The following is a 14,586-nucleotide window of genomic DNA, read 5'->3' as shown; positions in this document are numbered from 1 at the left end:
CTAACTTCTTGATTACCCTTCTCCCTTATGTCCCAATATTCATCCCTTTGACGGTCTATGCCAATCTTATTGGGACACTCTCGTTTTCCCACACCCTTTAAAAGGTAACTGGAAATCAACAAACAAAGGAATTGAGGTGTTAGAACTGAAATACTGCAATAAGCAAAACTCTAGTCTGAAGTGAATGGAGTGTGCTTTGACCCTTGCAAGTTAAAAATCATTGTCATGTTCCTTAATCTACAAGGTTTTGTCAAATTTCTTTGGGCTTCAAGTCACATCAGTTCCTAGGCTGACTGCAGGAGTACACCACCCTCCCATCCTTAGGACCAGGCTAAGAGAGAAACTTGGTTAATCTCCGCATCCTTTGCCTGCAGCAACCTGACTGCAGTAATATTTCTGGGTGCAGCTCCAGACATTATTTCAGACACCAACCCACCTCCAATTTAATAGAGGCTCATTGACTCCTAATCAGCAGACTTGCTTTACTATGTTTCTATTTCTAATAATTGTGATTATTGATACTAATGATGACAAAAGCAAGCACTCACTGAATTTAAATTGTACCTGGCATGGTTCCATGTGCTTTACATGGTTCTGGTGAAACTGACAACCCTATGAGGTAAGTACAATTATAATTCCATTTTATAGCGATGAAACAGAGACTTGGGATTCTCCCAAGATTATACTGCCAGGAAGCAACAGAGATAGGATTTGAACTTGGAAATGCTCGTGTACCAAAGTCTTAATCATTATGCTATGCTATATGTGGTAGAGCATAGGAATATTTGGGATTACTAAAATATTTCTTTTTTCTTTTTTTTTAGACAATGTCTCACTCTGTTGCCTAGGCTGGAATGTAGCAGTGCAGTCATGGCTCATTGCAGCCTCAGCCTCCTGAGGTTCATGTGATCCTCCCACTTCAGCCTCACAAGCAGCTGGGACTAGAGGCATGCACCACCACACCCAGCTAGTTTTTGTATTTTTAGTAGAGACAGTTTCAACATGTTGCTCAGGCTGGTTTCAAACTCCTGGGCTCAAGTGATCCGCCTGCCTTGGCCTCCCAAAGTGCCGGGATTACAAACATGAGCTACCACGCCCAGCCTGAAATCATTTAAATATTGTTTGATCTAAATGCATTGTTTTGAACGTTAGGTTGCTAGTGATTAGGCCTCTTCTAGCTCCATTTGGCTAGTGTAGGGAGACATCTGGTGGCCATTCTATTTCTTAAAACTTTTTTTTATGGAAAACTTCAAATTTATACAAAGTAAACAGACTTCATAGTACCATAAATCCCCCTCTACCCACCACCTAGCTTTAACAATTAACATTCTGCCATTTGGTTTACATTCATACCTCCAGCCAATCCCTACCTCTTCCCCACTTATTTTTTGCGATTCTTTTCCAAAAATAAAATTTACATATAGTGAAATGCACACAATTTTAACAATTTATCTTGACCAATAGATACACCCATGTAACCCACAGCCCTATCATGATATAGAACGTTTCCATCACTCCAAAAATGTCCTTTGCCTCACAGCTCCTCAACTAGGCAACAATTGTTCTGATTTTTCACTGTGGATTAGTTTTGCTTGTCCCAGATTGCCATATCAATGGAATCCTACAGTATGACTCTTTTGTGTCTGGGCTCTTTCACTCAGCATAATGTCTGTGAGAGTCATCCATGCTCTTGCGTGTACCCGTTTTTTCTCTTTTATTGCTGTCCTCCTTCTATTGTACAGATGGGCCACAGCCATTCTCCAGTTGATGGGGATTTGGATTGTTTCCAGTTAGGGGCCGTTCTGAATAAAGTTGAGCATGAGTTGAACTTCGTGTTCAAGTCTTTTTGTAGACATATGTTTACATTTCTCTTGTGTAAATACTTAGGAGTGGAATCGTGGATCAAAGAATAGAGGCATGGTTAACTTCATTAGAAACTGCCAGATCTTTTTCCCAAAGTGATTCTCTTTGCATTCCTACCAGCAGTGTGAGAGAATTCTGTCTGCTCCGCATCCTCACCAGTATTTGGTGTTGTCAGTGTTTTTAATTTTAACTATTCTGGTGGTATCTCATTGTGGTTTTAATTTGTTTCCCTGATGACTAACAATGTTGACCATTTTTCTATGTGTGTATTGCCAATTTGTCTATCTTCTTTTGTGAAGTGTCTGTTCAAGTCTTTTGCCAAGTTTTCATTGGGTTTCTCTTTTTGTTATTGGACTATAGGTGTCTTTTATTCTAGATACAAATTCTTGTGGCTATATATCTTGTGAATATTTTCTGCTGTTCTGTGACTTGCCTATTTTCTAAACAGTGTCTTCTAATGAGAAGCTTTATATTTGGTGAAGTCTGATTTCTTATTTTGTGTCTTTTATTATTATTTCTTCCTGGCTCTCATCTAAGAAACCTTTGCCTTCCCCTAGTTACAAAGATGGTCCCCTTGTTTACTTCCAGTAGTTTTATATAGATTTTAAATTTGCATTTAGGTGTAAGATGCATCTCAAGTTCATATGTGTGTGTGTGTGTGTGTGTGTGTGTGCGCGCGTGTGTGTGTAGTGTTATGTAATGTAATACAGGGACTGAAATGCATTTTTACTTTCTTTTTCTATTTATATATTTTTAAGTAGAGATGGGAGTCTCCCTGTGTTGCCCAGGCTGGTCTCCAACTCCTGGCTTTAGGCAGTCCTCCTACCTCAGCATCCCAGTGGGCTGGGATCACAGCTGTGAGCCACCACACACAACTGCAATTTTTTTTTTTTATAAATATCTAGTTCTGCACCATTGGATGGAAATGTTTTCCATTTCTGTGCTAAATTGTTTTGGGACCTCTACTGAAAATCAATCAACATGCAGTCTTATTAAACACAGTCTTATTCTAGCTTTGTTTTTCTTTTGCAAGGTTACTTTGGCTATGCTAGGACCTTTGCATATCTATATGTACCAGTTGTCAATTTATTGCCTCTCAGATCCAAATTCACCCTTCATTACCTGCTGAGCACTAACAAACTGCACGCTTTAGGCATTTCTCCTTAAAGTGAACATGATGTCACTTTTGTCACTAGAGGGCACTGGAGGGACATTGCAAAGGCAGGTGGCTTCTCTTCTTGATGTCCTTTGCTATGTTTTGCTTTTTCTTGTTTTCAGGCTGTACATTCTGCTGCACGTGGTATGTGGGTGGGACACACACTAACTGTGTGCCCAGACCACATAGTCCCTCAGTGACCTCACAGCTCTGGCCAAGGGCCTGGTGACCACTTTGTCACAGCCCTCCTGACGCAGACATCGCACACTCCAGGCTTCATACCTACTCCTGTTCCCTCTCCCAATGCACACCTGCCCTCTGGCCGCAGCTTGCCTGAGCCCTGGAAGGTTGATTCCCTTGGCCCCCTCCATGGTCTCCCAACCAGCAGCGCCTGTGCTCAGGAAGGTCATGCCTGGTGCCTGCCCAGTGACCGAACCAGCTCTCTGGCCCTGGTATCCTGGTGAGATTCTTTGCCATCCAATGGGCTGTAGCCACACCTTCTCCAGTGACATCCGAAGCCCATCCTTGGAGAGGAACACTCCAAGTTTGTCCTTCCTTAAATACTCCTCTGTAGCAAGAATTTCCCTTTCTGTCCCAAACTCCTCACCACTCATGTGGGAATTACAAAGTGAGTTTACACAATTAACATTTATTGAAATAAAGAAAAATTAATTTTAAAAAAAGAAAAAATTCAAGCTTGACTAATCAACATAAAGGAAACATTAATTTTAAAAAAATTTATTGAGTGCATGGTTGTCAGGAAAGCAAGTCTGGGTTTGATGTCTAGGTTCATTTTCTGGCTCCGTCTTTTGGCAGATTTTGGGCATGGCTTATGACATTCCTATGCCTCAGTTTTCTCATCTGTAGAATGGGCATAATAATAGTATTTCATAGGGTCAGAATGAAGATCAAATGAAATAGTATAAGTCAAGTGTTTAGAATAGTACCTAATAGTAAATACTTGGTTCCTGTCAGCTGCTGCTATTCCTATTTTTTATGATTATGATCTTGTATCCCCAACCCTATTGTAAACTCTAAGTGAAGACGGCATAATTTAATGCTGGCTCTCTACTATCCCAGGGTTTAGCATCTTGTTATTTCCATGCATTAGACGTGTAATAGATATTACCAAATAGATGAGCTGCTGAAGAATGTTCTATTTCCCGTAGAAAGAAGACGTGAGGAGGAAACACATCCGTCTGCACATGGAAGGGGCACTGACTGCCCGGGACAAGGTCGGGGTTCAGGATTTTGTGCTATTGGACGCGTACACCAGCGAATCTGCCTTTGTCGACAACCTCCGCAAGCGTTTCAGCGAGAACCTCATATACGTAACGTGACCCACTTCTCAGCTGTTTTTCTAGGGTGGTTGTTCCCTTCTTGCCTTCACAACTTTGATGAGTGTGAATAATAGCACTCTATTAGGTTAGACATTAAAGGGAGATACTGAGGCGCCACTCTTAGATGCACTTCGATCCTTTGTGCTAAGACGTTTATGGCTGCCCGTGACAGAGACCCAACTTAACCAGCCTAATCCACTAAAGGGAATCTGTCCATGTCTGTAACTGTAGGTCCCAGGACTAGATCTAGGGTTTCAGATGATGTCTGGCGACTCTTTCTCCATCTCTGCTCTGCTTTCTTAGGCATCCATTTCCTTCTCAGGTGCATGGCAGCAAGATGGTTGCCCTCAGATCCAGGCTGTCATTTTATCAGCTTAGGGTTGCCGCAGAGAAGCGAGCCCATCCTCTGGCGATAAGCTCTAGTAAATGGCCCAAGCTGACATTGATCAGCTCTGATTGGCCCACTTTCAGTCATGTGCCTGTCTCTGAACCAATCCCATGGCTAGAAATGAAGACTATTCTGATTGGCCAGGCTTTTACCAGGCCCACCCCTGAAGGTGAGGGGTGGAGTCAGAGCCCCGGATGGTATAGACAGAGAGCTTGGGAAGAGGGTTCCCCCAAGGACTCTGTTAGGAGAAAGGGGCAGAGATACCAAGCAGGCAGAAATAAGCTGTCCACCACACCCCACGAATAGTCAAGGGTCAAGAATGCAGCACTTACCAAACTCTTCTCAGATCTTGTCACATGTAGTTTTTATTCAAAAGCCAGTTTTTGTTAAATTCCCATTTATCACCACACTCTGATTTGAGGATCATTTTTCAGGTAAATTCCTCTAGGGTAAACTTCATAGTGTCCCTGTGTGTGTCGTGGGTGTTATTAAAGTTATTTAATTTTTTGAGATTTTATTAGCTTTTGCCAAGAGTAAATTAGACAGTCAGAAGCGGTTTAAAAATAATTGCCTTATAGCTATTTTGTTTGTAATGGTGCCCGTGACTTAATCTATATGTTGAAACCAAGGATACCAGAAGAAATAAACAAGGTGTTTCTTAGAGTACATATCCCAGATCCTAACTTTCAGACTTATCACCCTTAATTGTAGAAATAGAAAAACTAATTTTATGTACAGGAAGAGGAAAAAATAGCATGGTACAGAGAAGTACAAATGACATGACAGGATCATTGTGATTAAGCTAAACGTTTCTGATTTGAACGGATAAATTTCAGAAACTGTCTTCCACCCTGAATTTCTACTGATTGAAGTAATGTGGGGTTTTAGTGAAAATTCTCTGCTTTGGTTCTCTGTTTGATTTTTGTCCTGGAGATTGGAGAATGATTTTAGGGTAATTTTTTTTTTTTGAGTTGGGCCTTGCTAAGTTGCCCAGGCTAGTCTTGAACTCCTGGGTTCAAGCACTCCTCCTGCCTCAGCCTCCCATGTAGCTGGGATTACAGGCACACACCACCACACCCAGCTATTTTAGCATAATCTTAATATATACTTTAGTGCGTCCTGTATTTGAAACAGCTACACACTGAGAATCTGAGAATACCAGCTGTATTTTCCAAGGAGTACATTAATTTTTTTCTATATAAGAGCTTGGAGCTCTTTGTTTATTCATAATTGTATTTCAAAAGCCTTATGTTAGTGGTTATATTATAAATATAAGTAAGTACTTGAAAAACTTGAATATGAGTAGAGTTTAACATTGAAATCTAGGAATATAAGTGCCAGTAACAGGAGTGTTTTGGCCAATTTTAGAAGATTTGTAGGTATACCCATCCTATTTTCTTGTTTGTTTGTTTTTTTCTTTTTCATATGGAGTCTCACTCTGTCGCCCAGGCTGGAGTGCAGTGGCCCAATCTTGGCTCACTGCAACCTCCACCACCTGGGTTCAAGCAATTCTCCTGCCTCAGCCTCCCGAGTATCTGGGACTACAGGTGCCCGCCACCACGCCTGGCTAATTTTTTTGTATTTTTAGTAGAGATGGGGTTTCATCATGTTGGCCAGGCTGGTCTCAAACTCCTGACCTTGGGTGATCCACCTGCCTCAGCCTCCCAGAGTCCTGGGATTACAGGTGTGAGCCACTGCGCCCGGCCCACCCATCCTACTTTCACTCAATGCCAGAGAGACCTTTAAGAACCATAAATCAGGTTACGTGCCCCCTCTTAAAGTTATCCATTCATATAATAGTTTAGGGAGGTATTTCTCTTTTTTTGTATCTTCAACTTTTATTTTAACTTCAGGGGTACATGTGCAGGATGTGCAGGTTTGTTACATAGGTAAATGTGCTGTGGTGGTTTGCTGCACAGATCAACCCATCACCAAGGTATTAAGACCAGCATGCATTAGCTATTCTTCCTGATGCTCTCTGTCCTCTGCAACAAGCCCCAGTGTGTGTTGTTCCCCCCTCCCCCACAAATGTGTCCATGTGTTCTCATCGTTTAGTTCCCACTTATTAGCAAGAACATGCAGCGTTTGGTTTTCTGTTCCTGCATTAGTTTGCTGAGGATAATGGCTTCTAGCTACTTCCATGTCCCAGCAAAGGACATGATCTCGTTCCTTTTTATGGCTACATAGTATTCCATACTGTATATGCACTATATTTTCTTTATTCATTTTATCATTGATGGGCATTTGGGTTGATTCCATGTCTTTGATGTTGTGAATAGGGCTGCAGTGAACACATGTGTACATGTATCTTTATAATAGAATGATTTATATTTCTTTGGGATTGCTGAGTCAAATGGTATTTCTGCCTCTAGATCTTTGAGGAATCGCCACACTGTTTTCCACAATGGTTGAACTAATTTGCACGCCCACCAACAGTGTAAAAGCCTTCCTTTTTCTCCACTGCCTTGCCAGCATCTGTTGTTGTTTTACTTTTTAATAATCGCCATTCTGCCTGGTGTGAGATGATATCTCATTGTGGTTTGGATTTGCATTTCTGTAATGATCGGTGGTGTTGAGCTTTTTTTCATATGATTGTTGGCCGCATGTATGTCTTCTTTTTGCGAAGTGTCTGTTTATTTTCTTTGCCCACTTTTTGATGGGATTGTTTTTTCTTGTAAGTTTGTTTAAATTCCTTGTAGACTGGGTATTAGACCTTTGTCAGGTGGATAGGTTGCAGAACTTTTCTCCCATTCTGTAAGGTGCCTATTCACTCTGGTGATAGTTTCTTTTGCTGTGCAGAAGCTCTTTAGTTTTAATTAGATCCCATTTGTCAATTTTTGCTTTTGTTGCAGTTGCTTTGGCATTTTCATCATGAAATCTTTGTAGGGCAGGTATTTCATTTCAGTAGGGGAGGGTGGTATCTCTGCCATCCACCGCATTTGGAATAAAACCCCAGTTCCTCGTGGGAGCCTACAAAGCCTGTATGATCTGAGCCTGCTCCATCTTCAACATCCTCTCTTGCTAGTCTCCATTCTGCCCTCACTCAGGCTTCAACCACAATGGCCTCTCGTGCCCCTAGCCTGCCTCATGTTTCCCTTCAGCCTGAAATGCCCTTCCTGCCTACTTTGTTCACAGCTGGCTCCTCATCCTTCAAGCTCTGCTCAGGTGTCACCTCCTTAAAGAAGTCTTCCTGGCCAGGCGCGGTGGCTCATGCCTGTAATCCCAGCACTTTGGGAGGCCAAGGCAGGCAGATCACCTGAGGTCAGGAGTTCAAGACCAGCCTGGCCAACATGGTGAAACCGCATCTCTACTAAAAATACAAAATTAGCTGGGCGTGGTGGCGCATGCCTGTAATCCCAGCTATGGGAGGCTGAGGAGAATCACTTGAACCTGGGAGGCAGAGGTTGCAATGAGCCGAGATCGAGCCACTGCACTCCAGCCTGGGCAGCAAAGTGAGACTCTGTCTCAAAAAAAGAAGAAGAAGAAGAAGACTTCCCCATGCCTGCTAATATGGCCTGCCTTTATTGTTTGTACCCTCGTTATGCTATGTATACCTTTCTTTTTATTTATTTATTTAGTTAGTTTTTTGAGATGGAGTCTCGCTCTGTCACCCGGGCTGGAGTGCAGTGGCTGATCTTGGCTCACTGCAACCTCCACCTCCTGGGTTCAAGAGATTCTCCTGCCTCCGCCTCCCGAGTAACTGGGACTACAGGCGTGCACCATCGCGCCTGGCTAATTTTTTGTATTTTTAGTAGAGATGGGGTTTTACTATGTTAGCCAGGATGGTCTCGATCTCCTGACCTATGATCCACCCGCCTCGGCCTCCCAAAGTGCTGGGATTACAGGCATGAGCCACCGCACCTGGCCATGTACACCTTTCTTAACACTGATCTCTTCCTGCAGCTGTCTTCATTCCTCAGCTGTTTGTCTGCTGTCTCCCTCATACACCCTCCATGTAAGCTCCCAGCAGAGACCCCGCCTGATTTATCATTTTAAATCCTCCATGTGGAATGAACACATGGGGATCATCATGTGTGACAGTCTTTCGCACCCCAGAATTCCTCACTTGTGCTTTGGTCCATTTCTCTAGACGTATATTGGCACCCTCCTTGTGTCCGTGAATCCATACCAGGAGCTCGGAATCTACACTGTGAGCCAGATGGAACTTTATCAAGGGGTCAATTTCTTTGAACTGCCACCACATGTGTAAGTAGCATCCACAGGATCATCACTAGGAGGATTTTTCTTTTTCCACTTTCTCTCTCTCCTTCCTTCACACCATGCATCTGTCTGTCCATTCATCCATCTATCCATCCACCCACCCATCCATTCATCCACCTATCCATCCACCCACATATCCATCCATCCACCTATCCATGCATCCATTTACCTATCCATCCACCTACCTATCCATGGATACATCCATCCATCCATCTAAATCCTTGATGCATGTTTATTAGGTTCTGTACCTCATTTAAGCCCTTGCCTTCTTGTGAAGTAAGTCTTCCAAAGTACTAGAAAACTTTAGACGGTCTTTATGGAATCTCAGCTTAAATATGAAAAGAGGTGCAACCTTTGTGTAACTGCTGAGAAATTTAAGAGTGTGGCTAGAGAGCTGTCTTCTCCGGGAAGAGGGTTGCTATAGTGCCATCTACTGGTGCCTGAGTATCATAGCGGCTAAGAAGACTGCTCATTGGGAAGAATACTTCCCAGGGCTGTGGAAGCTTAAGAGGTGCAAATTTCTTCATTCCTCTCCCCAATGTATAACCTATGGTAATAATAATTTGTAGAGGGTGATTATATTTTTAGTACATAACATTTTATTCTGTTTTATGCAAATTTTTGAAAATATATACTCGCCTGCAGTATGACCAGAATTTGTTTTTATGTAACACTATAAGCTGACAGGGTAGAATTATTCACCTGAACTCAGATCTCTTGTCTCCAAACACCATGTTTCCTTCTTAACATGTAACTGACTCTGTAAAAACAATCTGTTTAGATTTCTCATTTAATTCAGAAGTTAATTAAAAGGGATTGAAATAAAAATCTGCATGTAGTTAGAGATTACTGGTTAGTTATACTTTAATTCAGAGTTTCTGGAGCCATTTCACAGAAGCTAGAAAATATAACCACTTTGATATCAGTTTTCACAAACTTGAGGACATTTTTAGGCCTTAAAACCTTGCCATTTTAAATAATTTCCCTTGTATTTGAAAATAATGTATAACCCATATTTTCTGCTAAATAATGCTGTTTGTTTGTCACTATGCCTAACTGGCCAAACTTTCTAAAAGTTATTTAACATTCAAAACAACAACTACCAAAAAGAAGGAAAGACGAGCAATTTTTTCTTGCCCAGGCTTTGCTGAATTTTCTAGTTTTTCTCTCTCTTGACTTCTAGGCTAATATTTAGATTCTGCCTCTGTTGTCTTGGTGACTCAGCTGTTCCACTTTCTAAGGCACTTATAAGCCTTTCTGCATCACCGCCATATATATGTTGAGACAGGGTCTCACTTTGTCACCCAGACTGGAGAGCAGTGACACAATAATGGATCCCTGCAGTCTCCACCTCCCAGAGCTCAGGTGATCCTCCACCCTCAGCCTCCTAAGTAGCCAGGACTACAGGCACACACCACCACCCTGGCTAATTTTTGTAATTTTTGTAGAGACAGGGTCTCAGTGTGTTGCTCATGCTGGCCTCGAACTCCTGGGCTCAAGCGATCTGCCTGCCTCAGCCTCCCAAAGTGCTGGGATTACAGGTGTGAGCCACCATGGCCACCACCATGTATTAAAAGCCGAAATGGCTTTGGAACTCTGCCTCCATATTCAGGTTATATTCCTGGGGTACCTTCATGCTTTGGTGTCTGATCTTGAAGATAAAGTGCTTCTCATAGTTTTACCTTTTGTCCTAAAGATATCACTGAAGTTTGTTAATCTCTTTGGTTTCCTGCCACTCCACTTTTAGTATTTTAGGTTTTGAGGGAAAAAATACATGAGATCTTATTCTATTTATTGAATTGAATTATTTAGTATTTAGACAAGATTGTTATTTTCACCTATAGTTAATAGAACGTCTCTTGGAGATGTAACTTCGTAGCTGGCTTATTCTTATAAAACATGTTGATGGATTAAAAACATAAATTTGGTGAACTTTAAAAAATATTTTCAGGCCAGGCACGGTGGCTCACGCCTGTAATCCCAGCACTTTGGGGGGCTGAGGCAGGTGGATCACGAGGTCAGGAGTTCCAGACCAGCCTGACCAACATGGTGAAACCCCGTCTCTACTAAAAATACAAAAATTAGCCGGGCGTGGTAGTGTGCACCTATAATCCTAGCTACTTGGGAGGCTGAGGCATGAGAATTGCTTGAACTTGGGAGGCAGAGGTTGCAATGAGCCCAGATCATGCCACTGCACTCTGGGCTGGGTGACAGAGCGAGACTCCATCTAAAAAAAAAAAAAAAAAAAAAAAAAAAAAAAAAAAAAAATCATTACTACTCAAATTCTTCCTTTTAACTCTTCTACTATTTGAGTTTTGATATCTAGTACACTTTATATTTGATTAGTCAGTGGGTCGTGGTAGAGGATTTTTTTTTTGTTTGTTTTTCTGGTTTGGGTTTTTTGTTTTTGTTTGTTTTGTTTTGTTGTTGTTTTTGTTTTTTTGAGACAGAGTCTTGCTCTGTCGCCCAGGCTGGAGTGCAGTGGCACAATCTTGGCTCACTGCAACCTCTGCCTCCCGGGTTCAAGCAGTTCTCCTGCCTCAGCCTCCCGAGTAGCTGGGATTACAAGCGTGCACCACCATACCTGGCTAATTTTTGTATCTTTTTTTAGTACAGAGGGGGGGTTTCATCATGTTGGCCAGGCTAGTCTCGAACTCCTGACCTCAGGTGATCCACCCGCCTCAGCTTCCCAGAGTGCTGGGATTACAAGAATGAGCCACTGTGCCCCGCCTATGGAAAGGGTTTGATATGTGTTTGAGCTCATTGTCCTTGTACCACAGTCTGGATGTGGCTTCCTGGAGATGGAGCACTTCATTTTTCTTCTTTGGTGGGTGTCAGAGTCAAGGGAAGTACCATTAAAACCAATTTGTTTCTGTCTCACTCCTCCTCCAGCTACGCTATAGCCGACAATGCTTACCGAATGATGTGCTCTGAACTAAATAACCATCTCATCCTCATTTCTGGAGAGAGTGGGGCAGGGAAAACAGAGGCCTCCAAGAAAATTCTCCAGTATTTTGCAGTGACCTGCCCAATGACCCAGTCACTACAAATAGCCCGTGACAGACTGCTGCTCTCCAACCCAGTGCTGGAGGTAAGCGATCTCTGGGAACCAATCGAAGGGAGTTCCAGGGAGGTCACTAAGTGAGACAAATCCTGTCTGGGCAGGTTAGTCAAAATGGGCAGGTCACTGTTAAGAAAAGGGCTCACACAGATAGTGTCATAGTTAAGGGTGTGACCTGGAACTAAGCCCATTTCCCCATTTGTTGAATGGGTCTGCTTATGGTACCTACCTTTTAAGACATTTGGTTTTTGTTTTGTTTTTGTTTTTTTTTTTTTGAGACGGAGTCTCTCTCTGTCACCCAGGCCTGGAGTACAGTGGCACAATCTCGGCTCACAGAAACCTCCGCCTCCTGAGTTTAAGCGATTCTCCTGCTTCAGCTTCCCAAGTAGCTGGGACTACAGGCGTGTACCATCATTCCCAGCTAATTTTTGCATTTTTAGTAGAGATGGGGTTTTGCCATGTTGGCCAGGCTGGTCTCGAACTCCTGACCTCGTGATCCACCCACCTTGGCCTCCCAAAGTGCTGTAATTACAGGTGTGAGCCACCACACCCAGCCTAAGAAGTTTTGAGGATTAAGTGAAACAGATGCACAAAAAGCACACAGCAGAATTAGGAAGCACCAAAAATAATGTATTATTTATTAATAGTTTTCTTATTATTGAGTTAAAATTATTTTGGTTATGATTACTTCCACTATTGTAATTCACTGACTTGCTGAACAAGTCATTTTCTCCTGTGTTTTTGTGGCCCTTTCTATAAATGAAGATGTTTATAGTTGAAGGAATTTTCCCAGTGGACCCTTTGAGCAGAGCAACGTGATATAAAAAGAGGTCTGGTGATGGGAGCCGTCCACTATTCCTTCTAGAACAGCATGGGGCTAGGGTTCTATGTACCTCTCCTGAGGTACATTTCCAATATATTCCTAGATTGGATTCTAGGAAGAAGATATTGTTCCCCTTTTCTCCCTGGGTCCAGATCTAGTATTTGGCATTAAATTCTCTGTAGTTAGTGATTCCTTCTTAGAAGATAAAGCATGCCTTTCCTCCCTGGCTCCTTCCACTCTCTCTCCTCCATTTTCGTAATAAGTGTATTATTTGGGGTCAGGAATTTGACACGCATGGTGAGCTTAAATGACAGTGAATGACACTTTGTATTCCAAGGCTTTTGGAAATGCCAGAACGCTCCGGAATGACAACTCCAGCAGATTTGGGAAATACATGGATATACAATTTGATTTTCAGGTACACTGAAGCTCCTGTTACTGGTTCATGGGGACCCCTTATTTTGCCAGTGATGGAACCCAAGACAAGGCCCCTTAAAGGGAGAATGGCATTTTTTGACTCAAGCCATTTAAAAAAATATCCAGGTTTAGTGCTAGTTTTAGGAAATGCAAATAAAGACCACAATGAGATAATATTTTATACCATCTGGATGGGCAAAAACTAAAAAGTCTGATCTATACCAGGTGTTGATGAAGATATGGATCATAAGGAATTCTTACACATTGCTGGTGGGGTGTAAAATATTGGAAAATTATTGGAAAATAACGGGTTGTACCAGAGATATGATGCTATCTTAGGAAGCTGAAAAAACATAATCTAAGGTGCAACCATCCCGCTCCCAGGGATATCTCTACAGATGCGTAAGCATGTCCATAAGAGAACTGCTCATCATCACGAGCAAGTAAATGGACTGAACAGCACCAGCACATCTGGAGAGAACTGAAATGTCCATCGACAGGAGAATGACTACATCATGGTGTGTTCACACCATCAGGCATTACACTGCAGAGAGCAAATGAACCACAGCTACACCTCATGTGGATGGGTCTTGGGAACATACTGTATGCCAGCATGATATCATTTTTCCCATTAAGCTTAAAAACAAATCACAAGGGCCAGACGCAGTGGCTCATGCCTGTAATCCCAGCAATTTGGGAGGCCAAGGTGGGTGGATTACCTGAGGTCAGGAGTTCAAGACCAGCCTGGCCAACATTGTGAAACCCCATCTCTAAAAAACAAAAAATACAAAAAATTAGCCATGCATGGTGGTGTGCGCCTGTAATCCCAGCTACTCGGAAGGCTGAGGCAGGAGAATCGCTTGAACCTGGAAGGTAGAGGTTGCAGTTGGCACCACTGCACTCCAGCCTGGGCAACAAGAGCGAAACTTCGTCTCAAAAAAAAGACACAAGTAAACGATATATTGTTTAGGCATGCCTGCTTACCTGGCAGGGGTCAGCACTCTTTTTCGGATACAGCCAGATAGTAAATATTTTAGGCTTTGTGAGCCATTCAGCCACACAGTTGCAATGACCCAAGTCTACTCTTGTAGCATGAAAGCAGCCATGGACAATGCGTAAGTGAATGAGCGTGGCTGTGTTAGACACAGAAGTGGGGCTAAGATAAGCAGGAAAGGAAGGCAGAATTCTCAAGGGCTCATAATTCCAAGTGGTAAAATGACACAGGGGGGAGCAGCAGCTGTATGAGCATGGAGCTCAATGATGAGGACAAACTGGCTCAAGGATTTCCCAGAGGCTGGGATGTGGACCTCTGGTGGA

At 42.6% G+C, this 14,586-nt stretch overlaps 1 protein-coding gene across 2 annotated transcripts in view; it reads left to right on the top strand.

Moving 5' to 3' along the window:
- Positions 1-4,194: 4,194 nt before the first annotated feature.
- Positions 4,195-14,586, top strand: part of MYO1H (myosin IH) — a 60,708-nt gene continuing 50,316 nt past the window's right edge. Inside the window, exons 1-4 of one of the 2 annotated variants that reach the window (XM_032168752.2) lie at positions 4,195-4,350; positions 8,838-8,953; positions 11,861-12,059; positions 13,190-13,270. In XM_032168752.2, coding sequence (XP_032024643.1) covers positions 4,225-4,350; positions 8,838-8,953; positions 11,861-12,059; positions 13,190-13,270 — 522 coding nt within the window. In that variant the 5' untranslated portion in view covers positions 4,195-4,224. Of the gene's footprint in view, positions 4,351-8,837; positions 8,954-10,417; positions 10,581-11,860; positions 12,060-13,189; positions 13,271-14,586 lie in introns of those variants that run through there. The other variant, XM_058425220.1, reaches the window with a different exon arrangement.

This window comes from Hylobates moloch, unplaced genomic scaffold, assembly GCF_009828535.3.
Source record: "Hylobates moloch isolate HMO894 unplaced genomic scaffold, HMol_V3 SCAFFOLD_12, whole genome shotgun sequence".
Lineage (NCBI taxonomy): Eukaryota > Metazoa > Chordata > Mammalia > Primates > Hylobatidae > Hylobates > Hylobates moloch.
Note: the sequence above shows the minus strand (reverse complement) of the source record. Positions and strands in the feature narration are given on the sequence as shown.